The sequence below is a fragment of the Eleutherodactylus coqui genome, chromosome 4 (assembly GCF_035609145.1).
Source record: "Eleutherodactylus coqui strain aEleCoq1 chromosome 4, aEleCoq1.hap1, whole genome shotgun sequence".
Lineage (NCBI taxonomy): Eukaryota > Metazoa > Chordata > Amphibia > Anura > Eleutherodactylidae > Eleutherodactylus > Eleutherodactylus coqui.
Window position 1 is genome coordinate 273,840,914 of NC_089840.1, and position 15,175 is coordinate 273,856,088.

At 41.7% G+C, this 15,175-nt stretch overlaps 1 protein-coding gene across 1 annotated transcript in view; it reads right to left on the bottom strand.

Annotated features, from left to right (window-relative positions):
* The window catches only part of LOC136624367 (oocyte zinc finger protein XlCOF7.1-like), a 160,077-nt gene continuing 144,902 nt past the window's right edge, over nucleotides 1–15,175 (bottom strand). Inside the window, exons 6-9 of the mRNA XM_066598333.1 lie at nucleotides 14,635–14,737; nucleotides 10,522–10,673; nucleotides 9,134–9,236; nucleotides 1–4,584 (exon numbers count right to left, since the gene is read on the bottom strand). Coding sequence (XP_066454430.1) covers nucleotides 3,662–4,584; nucleotides 9,134–9,236; nucleotides 10,522–10,673; nucleotides 14,635–14,737 — 1,281 coding nt within the window. The 3' untranslated portion in view covers nucleotides 1–3,661. The remainder of the gene's footprint in view (nucleotides 4,585–9,133; nucleotides 9,237–10,521; nucleotides 10,674–14,634; nucleotides 14,738–15,175) is intronic.

Genomic DNA, 15,175 nt, shown 5'->3' on the forward strand with positions numbered 1-15,175 from the left:
GCTTTCTGATTGAGGAAGTTATTCATGAAGGTATGGGAGGAATGGTACGGCTTTCCGAAGAATACACTGCCTGCTAGCTGCACAGGGATAGGTTAGACTCACGATTGGGATGGCTTCTCACTGTGCAACATCCGCGGTGTCTGCCCTAGCTCTGGGTTCTTCCACCAGGGTTGAAATAGACTCTGCTCCTGACCTCTAGCACTTAGACTTAGATGTAACCACCAGTTCACTTCTCTCTCACTTCATCTCTGTTCCTTCCAGGTTTTAACTTTTCCTTATTTCTTCCTCCATTCTCCTCTTTTTTGCCCCACCACCTCTCCAGTTCTAGCCCCAATGTTTTTTAGCTCCGCCCCCTCTGCTGTCACAATTTCCACTAACCAATCCCAATAGTAGACAGGGGAGACTGACAGGTAGAAAAGTGAGGTAGGGTACATTCTGCCAAGTCATGCAACGTTAGTGGAAGAAAATAGCAGACATTAACTCCTAATGACCCAGACAAGGCCAATACACATCACACAACAGACATTCATATCCATCCATGTATGCACATAAACACGCTACAGAACTTAGCTATGGCAGTGCTGTGGGACCCCCAACTCTGGGGCACTACGTGAAGTTTTGCACATTTATTAGTGATTGGTAACACATTTTGAGAGTTCATTATATATTAATGTCAAATATACAGTACATATGGTTGGTATATAGATGTGCTACCAGGGTTCTAGTTGAGTTTTAGAGAACAGACATTAATTGGCAGTTGCATATATTTCCTCATCATCTTGTAATACATGTAACTTTGCTTCGACTTTTATCAATAAAAAAAGGAAATTGGCTTCTTCTCTGATAAGTTATTTGCTGTTTAACCGCTTAGTGACCCACCTTTAGTGTTTTTATGTCCTGGCTTTGTGGGCTTTGGGCCGGTTTCACACGGGCGTCAAAAATCGCATGATTTTCTTGCAATGCAACAGTGCTACAAATCAAACGTATGTGAAGCCCATGCTTTCCAATGGATTCCTTCACATTAGCGATGTTTTGCAGGCTGCTACATTGCGAGAGAAAAAAATGTCAAGTTGCTAAATATTGCCGTGATTTGTGATGTTTTGTAGCTCATGTTTCCCTATGGAGCCTTCCTTCCTGTTGCATTGCATAAAAACGCAGTTTTCGTGTGGTGCAATGCAATCCTACTGCAGTACTCAGTTTCTGGTCACATGATTGCTATTATCCAATGGATAACGGTGATTATATAAAGTAAAAAAAAAAATAGTTGAAGCTTCTTTTTTTTTTTTTCCACGGAAATTACCTTCCCGGTAGAAAAGAATTACCTACCTAAGACCACCAGATTTATCATCGGGCCTTACGCCGGTTTTTCCACGCATGCCTGATGCCAATATGGTGTGAACGCAAGCGCAAAAGCCATAGATTTCCATTGATTTAAAATCTCCCTGCTCCCGGCTACCAAACATAGCTGAAAGCCTGGAGATTTCATGGGGGACGCGATATGCAGTCCCTGGTCATGTGATCGCTGTTATCCAATGGATTTTGGCGATCACGTAAAAAAAAAAAAAAAGATGAATTTAATCTCCCCTCACTGATGCGATCAGTAAGGGTAGATGAACCTTATTACCTGAGGCCTCCGCATCTGAACGCTGACGTGATCCTCCTCTACGACCTTCTCTGGTTTCTGTGCATGCGCCCGCTGGACACATGTGCAAGAGTTGGGGAGGACCTGGGAAATTTAAAATCTCCTTGCTCCCAGCTATCATTTAGGCAGCAGAGAGCCTGGAGCAGTGACCGGTGGCCTCGTTGAGCGGTTCCCGGACACGTGATAAAAAGGTAGCCATCTACAATTAGGCCAGTCTGAAACCATCAGATAGACATTATGGATCTCGCATGCGTTTTATCCGCAGTAATACACGGATCAATCAAATGCATTGAATTACATATTTCCACTCACATTAGCGGGGCCGATATATGTAACCCACTCGCAGAAAAAAGAACGCAGCATGTTCTATTTAATACAGATATTTACAACATAGAGCCCATTGTGTTCTATGGTCGCAGATATACCTGCAGCCCATATGCAGCTACATTGAGTGCGGTCTAAGCTGTAATGCTGGAAATATACTGCCTGTGTAAGTACGCAGCTATGTGCAGTACATTGCGCTGCCACCACAAGCAGATTCCCCATATGGCCGCGTGAGCCCGGCATTATTCAGACCGCTACCTGTAATACATAATTTACAAGAAGCCCCGGGAACGTCTGCCTTCCTGCAGTTCCAGGAGCAGCTTGTGATCAATTGGGCCTGGAATTTATTCATTTGTGCCCTGAAATCCAATGGGTGTTCCCTCCATTACAGGCCTAGCCATGTGTCCAGTGGGCAGATTAAGGTATTTTTCTGAACACGGGACAAACAGGGGCATCCATTTTGGGGTGCAAGTCTCCATTCATATGTGTGCTGGACAAAAAAAAAGCTGTTTTTAAAATGACACAATTGCCAAAAAATAATCGTAATCTATTCCTTCTGCTTTGCTTAAGATTCATTCAAATACTGTGAGGCCAAAATATCCAGTCCACCCCTAGATGAATTTGTTAAGGAGTCTAGTTTTCAAAATAGGGTCATTTGTGGGGATTCTCTATGGTTTTGGCTGCTCAAGAGCTCTACAAGTGTGCAATGGGGCCTAAAACGCCTTCAATTAAAACGTCTGTTCTGAAAGCCACCGGCTGCTCCCTTCAGTTTGGGCCCCGTTGGGCATACAGACATAAGATTAGGGCCACATCAGGTATGTTTCTGAATGCAGAACAAACAGGGGTATCAATTTTGGGGTGTAAATCCTCATTTTCATGTGCACTATGGGGGAAAAAAAACTGCCTTTATAAAGACTCCTCTAAATTGTATTAACTCCTAAAAAGAAGAAACTGTGGCGTCAAAATACTCATGACCCCCCTCAGTGAATACAATAAGATGTGTATTTTTTTAAATGGGGTCATTTGTGGAGGTATCTATCATTCTGACACCCACGAGCCTCTGTAATCTTGGCTTGGTGTAGGAAAACAAAATGTTCCTCAAAATGTTAATAATTAATGTTAAATTTGTATGTCTCCAAAATGGTTAAAAGAACTAAAGTTTTTCCATTGTGCTTCTAGAATAAAGTAAACAGATGGAAATAGATATCTCATCCAAAATATGTACACTGTTTGCACATATTTGACATATTGCAGTTGAAAATGTGAAAAAAAAGACAATTTCTTCAAAATTTTCCCAATTTGGGCATTTTTAATAAATATACACAAATTCTATTGCTCTATTTTTAACACCTAAATGCAGAACAATATTTGGTGAAATACTAGGATATGCAAAACCTTTATGGAGTTATTCTATGTTAGAGTGACACATGTCAAATTTTCCAAAATTTGGCCTGGTCATTTAGGCGCAAACAGGCTTTGTCACTAAGGGGTAAAAGATAAGATTTGCGAGTGCAGCATTTATCAAATTCAAAACATTAATATGGTTTTACATATGGTTTGTTTTTTGATAGTCAACAGGATTTGAGTAAAATATACCCAACATTGAAAATATGAAAATGGTTTCTCCCCTGAGTGACTTCTCTGATATCTAAGAAGCTTTGATTTAGCTGTAAACATTTCCAACATTCAGGACATTTATAACCCCTTCACTGTGTGCATTTTCTGATGTGCAGCAAGATAGGATTTCAGCCTAAAACATTTCCCACATTCTGAACATGAAAATGGTTTTTCCCCTGTGTGAATTCTCTGATGTATAGCAAGATATGATTTCAGCCTAAAACATTTTCCACATTCTGAACATATAAATGGTTTCTTCACTGTATGAGTTTTCTGATGTGCAACAAGATTCCTTTTCACACTAAAACATTTCCCACATTCTGGACATAAATATGGCTTCTCCCCTGTGTGAAGTTTCTCATGTTGAATAAAAGCACTTTGATGTGTGAAAGATTTCCCACATTCAGAACATGAATAAGGTTTCTCTCCTGTGTGAATTCTCTGATGTACAGCAAAATATGATTTCTGCTTAAAACATTTCCCACAATCAGAACATACATATGACTTTTCCTCTGTGTGACCTTGCTTATGTGCAAGAAGATCTAGTTTATAGTTAAAACGTTTCCCACATTCTGAACATGAAAATATCATCTCTCTTGCATGAATTTTCTTATGTTGAAAAAGACCAGATCGATATGTGAAAGATTTCCCACAATCAGAACATGAAAATGGCTTCTCTCCTGTGTGAATTTTCTGATGTGACACTAGATTTGATTTTTTGCTAAAATATTTCCCACATTCAGAACATGAATATGGCTTCTCCCCTGTGTGAACTCTTTGATGTACAACATCTGTTATGTAAATGTTATTTTGTTTCACATTTTGTAAAGAATCAGAAGATGGAACCTGTATAGAAGGATCAGAGAATAGATCTTTGCCATGAAGGGCTGAGGGTATATTTGGAATAATAGCAGGCTCTTCATATGTATCTTGTATGATACCAGGATCTTCCCCTTTACAAACTGTTATCAGATGTCCTTCTGAGCCCCTGGTGTCATCATCTGCTAAAGATAAAACAGATTTTAATATATTTAAATATAACATTACAATTATACTGATAGTTTATGACATTTATATATAAAATGTTCATACAAATTCTAAGGCACGTATTAAAATTCAAACAATAAAAGGTTTCCCCATTTACAAGAGTAATTTGTGGAACACCTAATCTACTGACAATAGAGTTGAGTGAACATACTCTGCCGAGCTTGATGTTTGTTCGAGTATTAGCGTACTCGATGGTGCTCGTTACTCAACTGAGCATCAAGCCGTGTTCGACCCCGCCCCAGTTTTTGCCTCCTCCCCGCTGTGACGTGCCCGTTTTGGCCCCTCCCCACCGCAGCACGCATCATTGACAAATTTTTTGGCAGGCGAGGAAGAGGGAGAGAGAGAAACGAACTTAAGGAAAAAAAATCTCGGCACCCGGCATCCCACATACAAAAATGCTCGAGTCTCCCATTGTAGTTAATGGGGTTCGTTATTGGAGTAGAGCTCTCAGATTTTACGAAAAGCTCGACTCGAATACCGCGGACTCGAGCATTTGGGTGCTCGCTCACCTCTAACTGAGGACCATCTTAATAAACCTATTATTTTAGTCAATAAGCTTATTTTTCTATTTTTCATTTCTCTATTGAAGCTGAGTATTTACGTGCTGATTTCCTCCCGTGCTGTAACAGTAATTTAGTACATACAGCCGGAGCTCTCAGCTGCTGCTCTTTTAGAAGAAAGTATCACACATCACTCAGGTTTCTTGGGAGAGTAGGAACACCTCCAGTTTTCATTCTTTGGCCACAGGACAAACAGTACAGGAATCACAGAGAAGTGCAATGTGTTTTGGAGCTCTTGTAAACAGATTCACCTCCTTTTTCAAGCATGGAACATAGAGATATAAAGCCCCCATACGCTTCAATATTTACTTCATAAGTGAACCTAGAGGCTCACTGGTGCCTGCAAACTCCTCATCCAAGTAAGTGCATCCTCTATTTTTCAGTAAACCACCCACTGATCACTGGGTGAATTGCTGATGTGCTGGACATTGGGGATATAAAGATATGTATCCTTGATTTCAATGGATGACAGAAATTCCCCTGGTTCCATGGATGCAGTGTGGAACCTTGAGATATTGATTTAACCTCTTCATATCCAGAACGGGTCGGAAAGTGCCATCCTCCTTGGGGGACTAGAAGAGATTGGAATATAACCCCCTGCATTGTTCTGTCGGAAAAACAGGGAGAGTTATACCCCTGAAATGAGAGTGTGTGTATCACATAAGTCAAAGAGGTGGCCTTTTGAAGGAGATACTGGAATTCTTGAACTGAATTGGCCATCTTGGGGGTGGGCAGAAAACTCTTTGGCATAGTTCAAAGAGATGACTTTCCCAACCCAGGTATCTAAGACATCCGTGAGCTAGGCCTAATAGGGAAAGTCGTCGTCCCCCCCCACACACACACACACTCAGGATGGCAGGGTTGAGGTCTGCCATGCACTCAGAAGATTTAGTAGAGGCGGACTTGGATTTTAGTGGTCAGGAACACAAGGGCAAATGCAGTTTGTAGAAGATCCTTTTTGGTTTTGGTCTTGCATGGATTTTTTGTTATCCAAGGTCGGGGGAATAGAGCAGCAAAAGGAACAAAATTGAGGCCTTTATTCTGTGCAGAACCATGCACGTCTAGCTTTGTTATATAGTAGATAAGAACTCTTACCACCAGTAGCCTCATAAATAATCTCGGCTAGTGGCGAAAGGGCAATGAAAATCAGTGCCACCTGGGATAAGACCCCAGGAGAAGTAGTTCTGCAGCATCTGCTTGGGCTGTAGCCTCATAAGACTCTTCTTCTCCCCCCTTTCTTAGCAGGAACACTGCAGCAATTTCTCAAGCTGTAAGGAGGAGTGCGAATGAGGGAAAATTGGCACCATTATCTGTAGGGAAGCTTTCATACCACCCAGGGGTATGCCATGCCAAGGAGCATCTGCTAGGGGGTTCATTATAGGTAAAAGAGTGGAATGAAGAAAGGAGGTTGTAGTGCCAGTGGTAGTAGCAGTGGGAAGAAGAAAGGGAAAAGAAGAGGGGGGGGGGGAGAATACTCACCTATCCACCATAGACTGTAGAGCTCTTGGACTCCAGCAGTGTGTGCCCCTGTGCTCACATGCCTTTGGTAGGAAGGGAGCGCTCTAATAGGAGGGGGGGGGGGGGGGGTCACTATAGCTGGCAGGTCAGGTCTTCTCAGGATCAAGCAAGCAATAGAAGACTTAATGCCAGATTGTTTGCCTTCTTTGATGGGGAAACGGAGGGTCAAGAGCCATCTCTGTACTCCCAGATCTTGAAAGAGTACAGCTGAATACCGCTGTATGAAGTCTGCCTCCTATAGACACTAAGCTAAAACTGAAGGAAGGGTATAGCTGGTAGTAGGAGCTAACAGTTTTTTTTTGCTTAGTGTACACCTCCTAGTGGCAGTAGTTATACCCATGGTCTTCAGCTGTGCCTCCCAATGCAATAGTCAAGAAATGAAGATTTTTTTAAATGATGGTTATTAAAATATAAAATAAAGTCAAAACTTAAAATTGGTATCACTAAATCCATAAAGGTCTATTTATGTCTCCATCAGAAAAAAAACAATACATACTAAAAGAATTGCATTTTATTGGTCACTCCAAGAAAAAAAAATAATGAAAACTATCAAAAAGTTATGTTCCCTAAAATGCTACCAATGCAAACTACAGGTCCCTCTGCAAAAAGCGAGCCCTCACACACTCAAGTCACTATCAAGTCAAGTCACTATCAAGTCAAGTCACTATCAGCGGAAAAATGAAAAAAGTAATGTGGGTAAAATACAGCATTTAAAGGACATTATTTTTTCAAAAAAGGTATTTAATTTTTAAGCATTACTACATATAAAAGAACTGTGTAAGTTTGGTATCAATGTACTCCTACTGACCCACAGAATAAAGATGTCATTTTTACTGCATCAAAAACTGTAAAAATGACCCCCATCCCCTCCCCCCACACACACACACCAAAGTTGTGCAGCTTTGGTCTTTTCCCACTTCACCCACCTAGAGATTTTTAAAAGTCTAACAATACATTATACGGCATGTTACCTGGTATAGATAGGTCACCCCAAAAAATGAAAGGTAGGATTTTGTTGAAAGTGGGAGAATGGAAACTGTAGAATTTGTCCTGCATGACAGGTGCATCAATGAGCCTTGGTTATAAAAGGGTTAATCAATATAAAACACCAGACAGTACCAAAGTGCAGAACCACCAAATACTCTATGACGCATTTCAGACCAACACTTCGTAGTTAGTCATAGTATATGCCTATCTCCCATTGACAACCATTTATAAAAAGAAAATGACCAATGGGGTTTCTTTTGCCTTTCTTACATCAACAATGGCGAGGTGGGGAATGGGCTGAACTAGATGGACATTGTCTTCTTTCAGCCTAATATACTGTTACTATGTTACTAAGAGGGACTGTTACCAGGCAATGAGAGGTGAGAATCTGACCCTTGACTGCAAAGGGAATGGGAAGACCCCTACCTACAATCAAGGTGATTGCCCTGATAAGGACAGCCCTGCGCTGGAACCTAGGGTCTAACTATCCTTGAGGGACTGGCAGCGGACAGACGTTCATGCAAATGCAGAAAGGGACAGAAGCAAACCACAAGACAGGAATGGGAAGTGACAAAAAGCAAACATATACATGGAAATATATACAAGGAGCCTACACAATGAGGCTGAAGGAGACCTACAAAACATAGAGCAGACTGAGCACACAGAGGTAGGTGACCTAGAAAAGGTGAGTGTCAGAACCTAACACACAACAATTCTCAGGCAAAGAGGAAATGCCACAACTCAGATTAAATAGAAGAACAATGCCTATTAACCCTACAGCTGGGGTTCAGCCAAAACATATTTGGATACATTAAATAATTTTCAAATTAAAGAATACACAAATTGTAATATTTGTAAGAATATTGTAACATTCTTGGAAGGATACCATGAGGCATATTGGATCTTCCATCTGTAAACACAGTGCCTATAGGGTTAAACCTTAGATAGGAAATAATGTTGCATTATTAATTGTATCAGTATGCACACGACTTGTTGATATGTCTGTAGTTGTCTTATTAATCTCCTGCCGGACGTTATTATTTGTGTATGCAGGTATTTTACTATATTGCTGGTACATGGGCCGCCCACGGATCTGTGATTGTATGATGTGGGGTGACTCCATTGTCAGAAATGGTTATCCAGGGAAGAGTCACATACACTATGAATAAAGACTGAGCATTTGTCCAAAACTTGTCACAGGGGGGTGCATTCTTTCTCCTGTTTGAGAGTGTTTTTTTATATGGATTTTAAAAAAGCTGCCATCTGGAGTCTCCATGTGCGGGACTGATAGCTTTACACTGCATCTGTTTTAAATGTCCCCTTAAGTATTTTTTTCATTATGTGCTATTCAAAAAAAATAACATTGTCTTTTGGCTGAATAAGGGAATATAGAGCTGAAACCCCGACAACACAGACTCTTCTCTACATGAAGTCTCACCTGAGGGGTCATCTGTAGGGATCTCCTCCTTACACGGCTGATCCCCCCTCACATTTGTCTCTGTAGCATCAATATGGATCGGATCTTCCTCCAGTTTCACCAGCTGTGAAACAAATATTGTAAAAGTCATCACACAGTTGGAGAAGTCGTGTGGGAGGTTTTATATGGCCAGAAAAGGTCATTAATTAGTATGAGGAGCCGGAATGACATGACAGCAGTAGTGATCTGGGCCAAATAGCTGCAGGTCTCCTGTATAACTCCAACCTGTTGCTTCTTTATTCCAACCAGAAGTCTCCAGAACCAGAAAATAGTGATAAGATGCGGAGATCTAATGTCTGCGGTCGGCTGTAATCCTGCCATCTCCAGCTTTCTCATTACACAAGTATCAGTCATATAATAAGACTGAATAAGACCTTCCCAGCCGTCCTACAGACCAGAGGGGAGATTTCATGAGACCTTCTCTCCATCTACCTGATCATCTTTTTTATTTTGATCACATTATTACCTCTACGTAAGATCTAAGGAATGCTAAAAAGTGTGTGTGGGGGGGGGGGGGGGGGGTAAGGGTGGGTTGAGTCTTTTTTTTTTCTGCACTAGTGAGCAATTAGGCCTATAATTTATTCAGCTGTGCCATGAAATCCAATAGATGTTCCCACTGGGGCTATAATGGGTATGTTTCTGAACACAGAACAAACTGGGGTATCCATTTTGGGGTGCAAGTCTTCATTCATATGTGTTCTGTACAAAAAAAAAACTGTTTTTAAAATTACACAATTGCCAAAAAAATGAAAATCATAATGTTTTCCTTCTGCTTTGCATATGCAAAACCTTTATGGAGTCATTCTATGTTAGAGTGACACATGTCAGATTTTCCAAAATTTGGCCTGGTCATTAAGGCGCAAACAGATTTGGCCACAAGGGGTTAACAGATGAGATTTGTGAGTGCAGCATTTGCCAAATTCAAAACATTAACATGTTTTTTTCCTATGTTTGTTTTTTGATAGTCAACAGGATTTGAGTAATATATTCCCAACATTCAAGATATGAAAATGGTTTCTGCCCTGAGAGACTTCTCTGATATCTAAGAAGCTTTGATTTATCTGTAAACATTTCCCACATTCAGGACGTTTGTAGCTTCTTCCCTGTGTGCATTTTATGATGTGCAGCAAGATTTGATTATTAAAACATTTCCCACATTCTGAACATGAAAATGGTTTTTCCCCTGTGTGAATTCTCTGATGTGCAGCAAGATATGATTTCAGGCTAAAGCGTTTCCCAAATTCTGGACATAAATATGGCTTCTCCTCTGTGTGAACTCTTTGATGTTCAACATCTGTTCTGTAAATGTTAATTTGTTTAACATTTTGTAATTAATCAGAAGATGGAACCTGTTTCGAAGGATCAGAGGATAGATCTTTGCTGTGAAAGGCTGGGGACATATCTGGAATAGCAGGCTCTTCATATGTATCTTGTATGATATCAGGATCTTCCACTTTACAAACTGTTATCAGATGTCCTTCTGAGCTTCTGGTATCATCATCTGCTAAGGATAAAACTGATTTTAATTTTTTTGAACATTACAATTATACTGATCGTTTATGACATTTATATATAAAATGTTCATACAAATTCTAAGGCATGTATTAAAATTCAAACAATAAAAGGCTTGCCCATTCTCAGGAGCCACAATAATTTGTGGAGCACCTAATCTACTGACAACCATCCTAATAGACCCATTATTTTAGCTAATAAGCTTATTTTTCTATTTTTCATCTCTCCATTGAAACTGAGTATTTACGTGCCGATTTCCTTTCGTGTGGTGGCGGTAATTTAGTACATACAGCTGAAGCTCTCAGCTGCTGCTCTTATCCACGGCTCATACAGCTAGTAAGGTTACAGAGCACAGGAGCATTTAGAAGAAAGTATCACATAATATTCAGGTTTCTTAGGAGAGTAGGAACACCTTCAGTTTTCATTGCATGAACAAAGGACAAAAAGTACATGAATCACAGGAAAGTGCAATGTGTTTTGGAGGGCTTATAAACACATTTGCCTCCTTTTTCAAGCATAGAACATAGGGATATAAAGCTTCTATATACTTAAATATTTACTTCATAAATGAACCTAGAGGCTCGCTGGTGCCTGCAAACTCCTCATCCAAGTAAGTGCATCCTCCATTTTTCTGTAAACCACCCACTGATCACTGGGTGAATTGCTGATGTGCTGGACATTGGGGATATAAAGATATGTATCCTTGATTTCGATAGGTGACAGAAATTTCTCTGGTTCCATGGACGCAGTGTGGGACCTTGAGATATTGATTTAACCTCTTCATACCATGAACGGGTAAGAAAATGCCGTCCTCCTTGCGTGACTTGAAGAGATTGGAATAGAACCCTCTGTATTGTTCTTCGGGAAAAACAGGGAGAGTTATACCCTGAGATGAGAGTGTGTGTATCGCATAAGCCAAAGAGTTGGCCTTTTAAGAAGATACTGGAATTCTGGAACTGTACTAGCCATCTTGGGGGCAGGCGGAAAGCTCTTTGGCATAGCTCAAAGAGATGAGCTCCCGAACACAGGTGTCTGAGACACCAGTGAGCTTGGTCTCCCTGAATAGGGAAAGTTGCCCCCCACTCTGGATGGCATGCTTGGGGACTGCCATGCACACAGAAGATTTAGTAGAGACAGACTTGGATTTTAGTGATCAGGGACACCAGGGGAGACGCGGTTTGTAGGAGAGCCTTTGGTTTTGGTCCAGGGGTTAGAACAGCAGAAGGAACAAAACTGAGGCCTATTCTTCTGTGCAGAACCAAACATGGTTGGCTTTGTTATGTGGTAGATGAGAACCCTTACCACCAGTAGCTTCAGAAACAATCTCGGCTAGTCACATATAGGTGATGAAAATCAGTGCCACCTGGGATACAGACCCACAAGAAGTTGTCCGGCAGCATCCCCTTGGGCTGTAGACACATAAGACCCTTCTTTTCCCCCTTTCCCAGCAGGAACACTGCAGCACTTTCCAAGCTATAAGGAAGAGTGCAAAGGAAGAGAAATTGGCACCATCTTCTGTAGGGAAGCATTTATACCACCCAGGGGTATTCCATGCCAAGGAGCATCTGCTAGGGGGCTCATTATAGGTGGAGAGGTCCCGGTGAGGAGTGGAATGAAGTAAGGGGGTTGTAGTGCTAGTGGTAGTGGGAAAAAGAAAGGGAAAAGAAAAGAGGGGGGGGGGGGGGAGAATACTTACCTCAGTTTAGGGGACTCCAGCACCGTGTGTCCCTGTGCTCACATGCCTTTAGTAGGAAGGGAGTGCTCTAATAGGGGGGTAACTATAGCTGGCAGGTCAGGTCTTCCTAGGGTCAAGCAAGCAATAGAAGGGTTAACACCAGTCTGTTTGCCCTCCTTGATGGGTAACAGGCAGAGTCCAGAGCCAGCTCTGTATTCCCAGATCTTGAAGGAGAACAGCTGAATACCAGTGAATGAAGTCTGCCTCTTACAGACACTAAGCAAAAACTTAACTACAAAATATAAAACAAAACTAAAAATTGGTATCACTATATCCATGAAGGTCTATTTAGGTCTCTATCAGAAAAAAACAATACACAGTGGAAGATTTGCATTTTTTTGGTCACTCCAAGAAAAAGGTGTATGAAAAGTTATCAAAAAGTTATATGTTACCTAAAAGGGTATCAATGCAAACTACAGGTCGCCTTGCAAAAAGCGATTTCAAACCAACACTTCGTCGTTAGTCATAGTATATGCCTATCTCCCATGGAAAACCATTTTAAAAAGAACATGAGCAATGGAGTTTTTTTTGCCTTTCTCTACATCAACAATGGGGAGGTGGGGAATGGGCTGAACTAGATGGACATTGTCTCCTTTCAGCCTAACATACTGTTATTATGTTAATAAGAAAGACTATTAGCAGGCAATGAGAGGTAAGAGACTGACCCTTGGCTGCAAAGGGAAAGGTAGGAAGACCCCTACCTACAAGCAAGGTAATCGCCCTGTTAAGGACGACCCTGCGCTGGATTCTAGAGTCTAATTATCCCTGAAAGAATGGCATTGGACAGACATTCATGGAAATATATACAAGGAGACAGATTGAGCGCACAAAAGTAGGCGACCTAGAAAAGGTGAGTGTCAGAACCTAACACACAACAATTCTCAGGCAAAGAGGAAGTGCCACAACTCAGATTAAATAGAGGAGCAATGCCTATTAACCCTACAGCTGGAGTTCAGCCAAAACATATTCGGATACGTTAAATAATTTTGAAATTAAAGAATACACAAATTGTAATATATGATTTGTGGTCTGTAAGAATATTGGAACATATTCTTGGAAGGATACCATGTGGCACATCGGATCTTCCATCTGTAAACACGGTGCCTATAGGGTTAAACCTTAGAAAGGAAATAATGTTATTAGTTGTATTAGTATGCACACGACTTTTTTGATGCGTTTGTAGTTGTCTTATTAGGGCTCATGTCCACGGGGAAAAGAAGAATTAAAATCCGCAGCGGATTTTAACTCTTCTCCCGCGCGCGGATCCACACCTCATAGGGATGCATTGACCACCCGCGGGTAGATAAATACCCGCGGATCGTCAATAAAAGTGATTTTAAAAAAAATGGAGCATGAAAAAATCTGGACCATGCTCCATTTTCATGCGGGTCTCCCGCGGGGACGGCTCCCGCGGGCTTCTATTGAAGCCTATGGAAGCCGTCCGGATCCACGGGACACAAAAATCATATTTTACTTACCCGCTCCGGTTCTTCTCTTCGGCGCCGCACCATCCTCTCTCAGCCGCGGCCGGATCATTTTGCTTCGGCCCGGCGCATGCGCGGGGCACGTCACCGACGTCATCGTGCACATCCGCCGAGCCGAAGAATGAAGATCCGGCCGCGACGAGAGGAGATGACGCCGCCGCGAAGAGAAGAAACAGAGCGGATGGGAGGTGAGTTTATTGTCATTTATTCTTATTTTCAGCGCTCATGTCCGCGGGGCAGGAGGGACCCGCTGCAGATTCTACATGTAGAATCCGTAGCGGGCCCGATTTTCCCCGTGGACATGAGGCCTTAATCTCCTGCCAGACGGTATTATTTGTGTATGCAGGTATTTTACTATATTGCTGGTACATGGGCCGCCCACGGATCTGTGACTGTATGATGTGGGGTGACTCCATTGTCAGAAATGGTTGTCCAGAGGAGATTCACATACACTATGACTAAAGACTGAGTGTTGGTCCGAAACGTGTCATAGGCAGTGCAATTCTTTCTCCAATTTGTGACTGCTTTTTAATATGGATTTAAAAAGGGCTGCTATTTGGAGTCTCCACGTGTGAGACTGATAGATTTACACTTCATGTGATTTAAATGTTCCCTTAAGCATTTATTCCATTATGTGCTATTCAAAAAAATTAACATTGTCTTTGGCTGAATAAGGGAATATAGAGCTGAAAACCCCGACAACGCAGACTCTTCTGTACATGTAGTCTCACCTGGGGGGTCATCTGTAGGAATCTCTTCCTTACACGGCTGATCCCCCCTCACACGTGTCTCTGTAGCATCAATAGGGATCGGATCTTCCTCCAGTTTCACCAGCTGTGAAATAAATATTGTAAAAGTCATCATACAGTTGAAGAAGTCGTGTGGAAGGTTTTATATGGCCAGAAAAGGTCATTAATTAGTATGAGGAGCCGGAATGACATGACAGCAGTAGTGATCTGGGCCAAATAGCTGCAGGTCTCCTGTATAACTCCAACCTGTTGCTTCTTTATTCCAACCAGAAGTCTCCAGAACCAGAACATAGTGATAAGATGCGGAGATCTAATGTCTGCGGTCGGCTGTAATCCCGCCATCTCCAGCTTTCTCATTACACAAGTATCAGTCATATAATGAGACTGAACACAAGACCTTCCCAGTCGTCCTACAAACCAGAGGGGAGATTTTATGAGACCTTCTCTCCATCTACCTGATCATCCTGTGGAAGAAGAGGACGGGGACATCTCTCCACTGCTGTTCTCTTACTGGATCTACCTG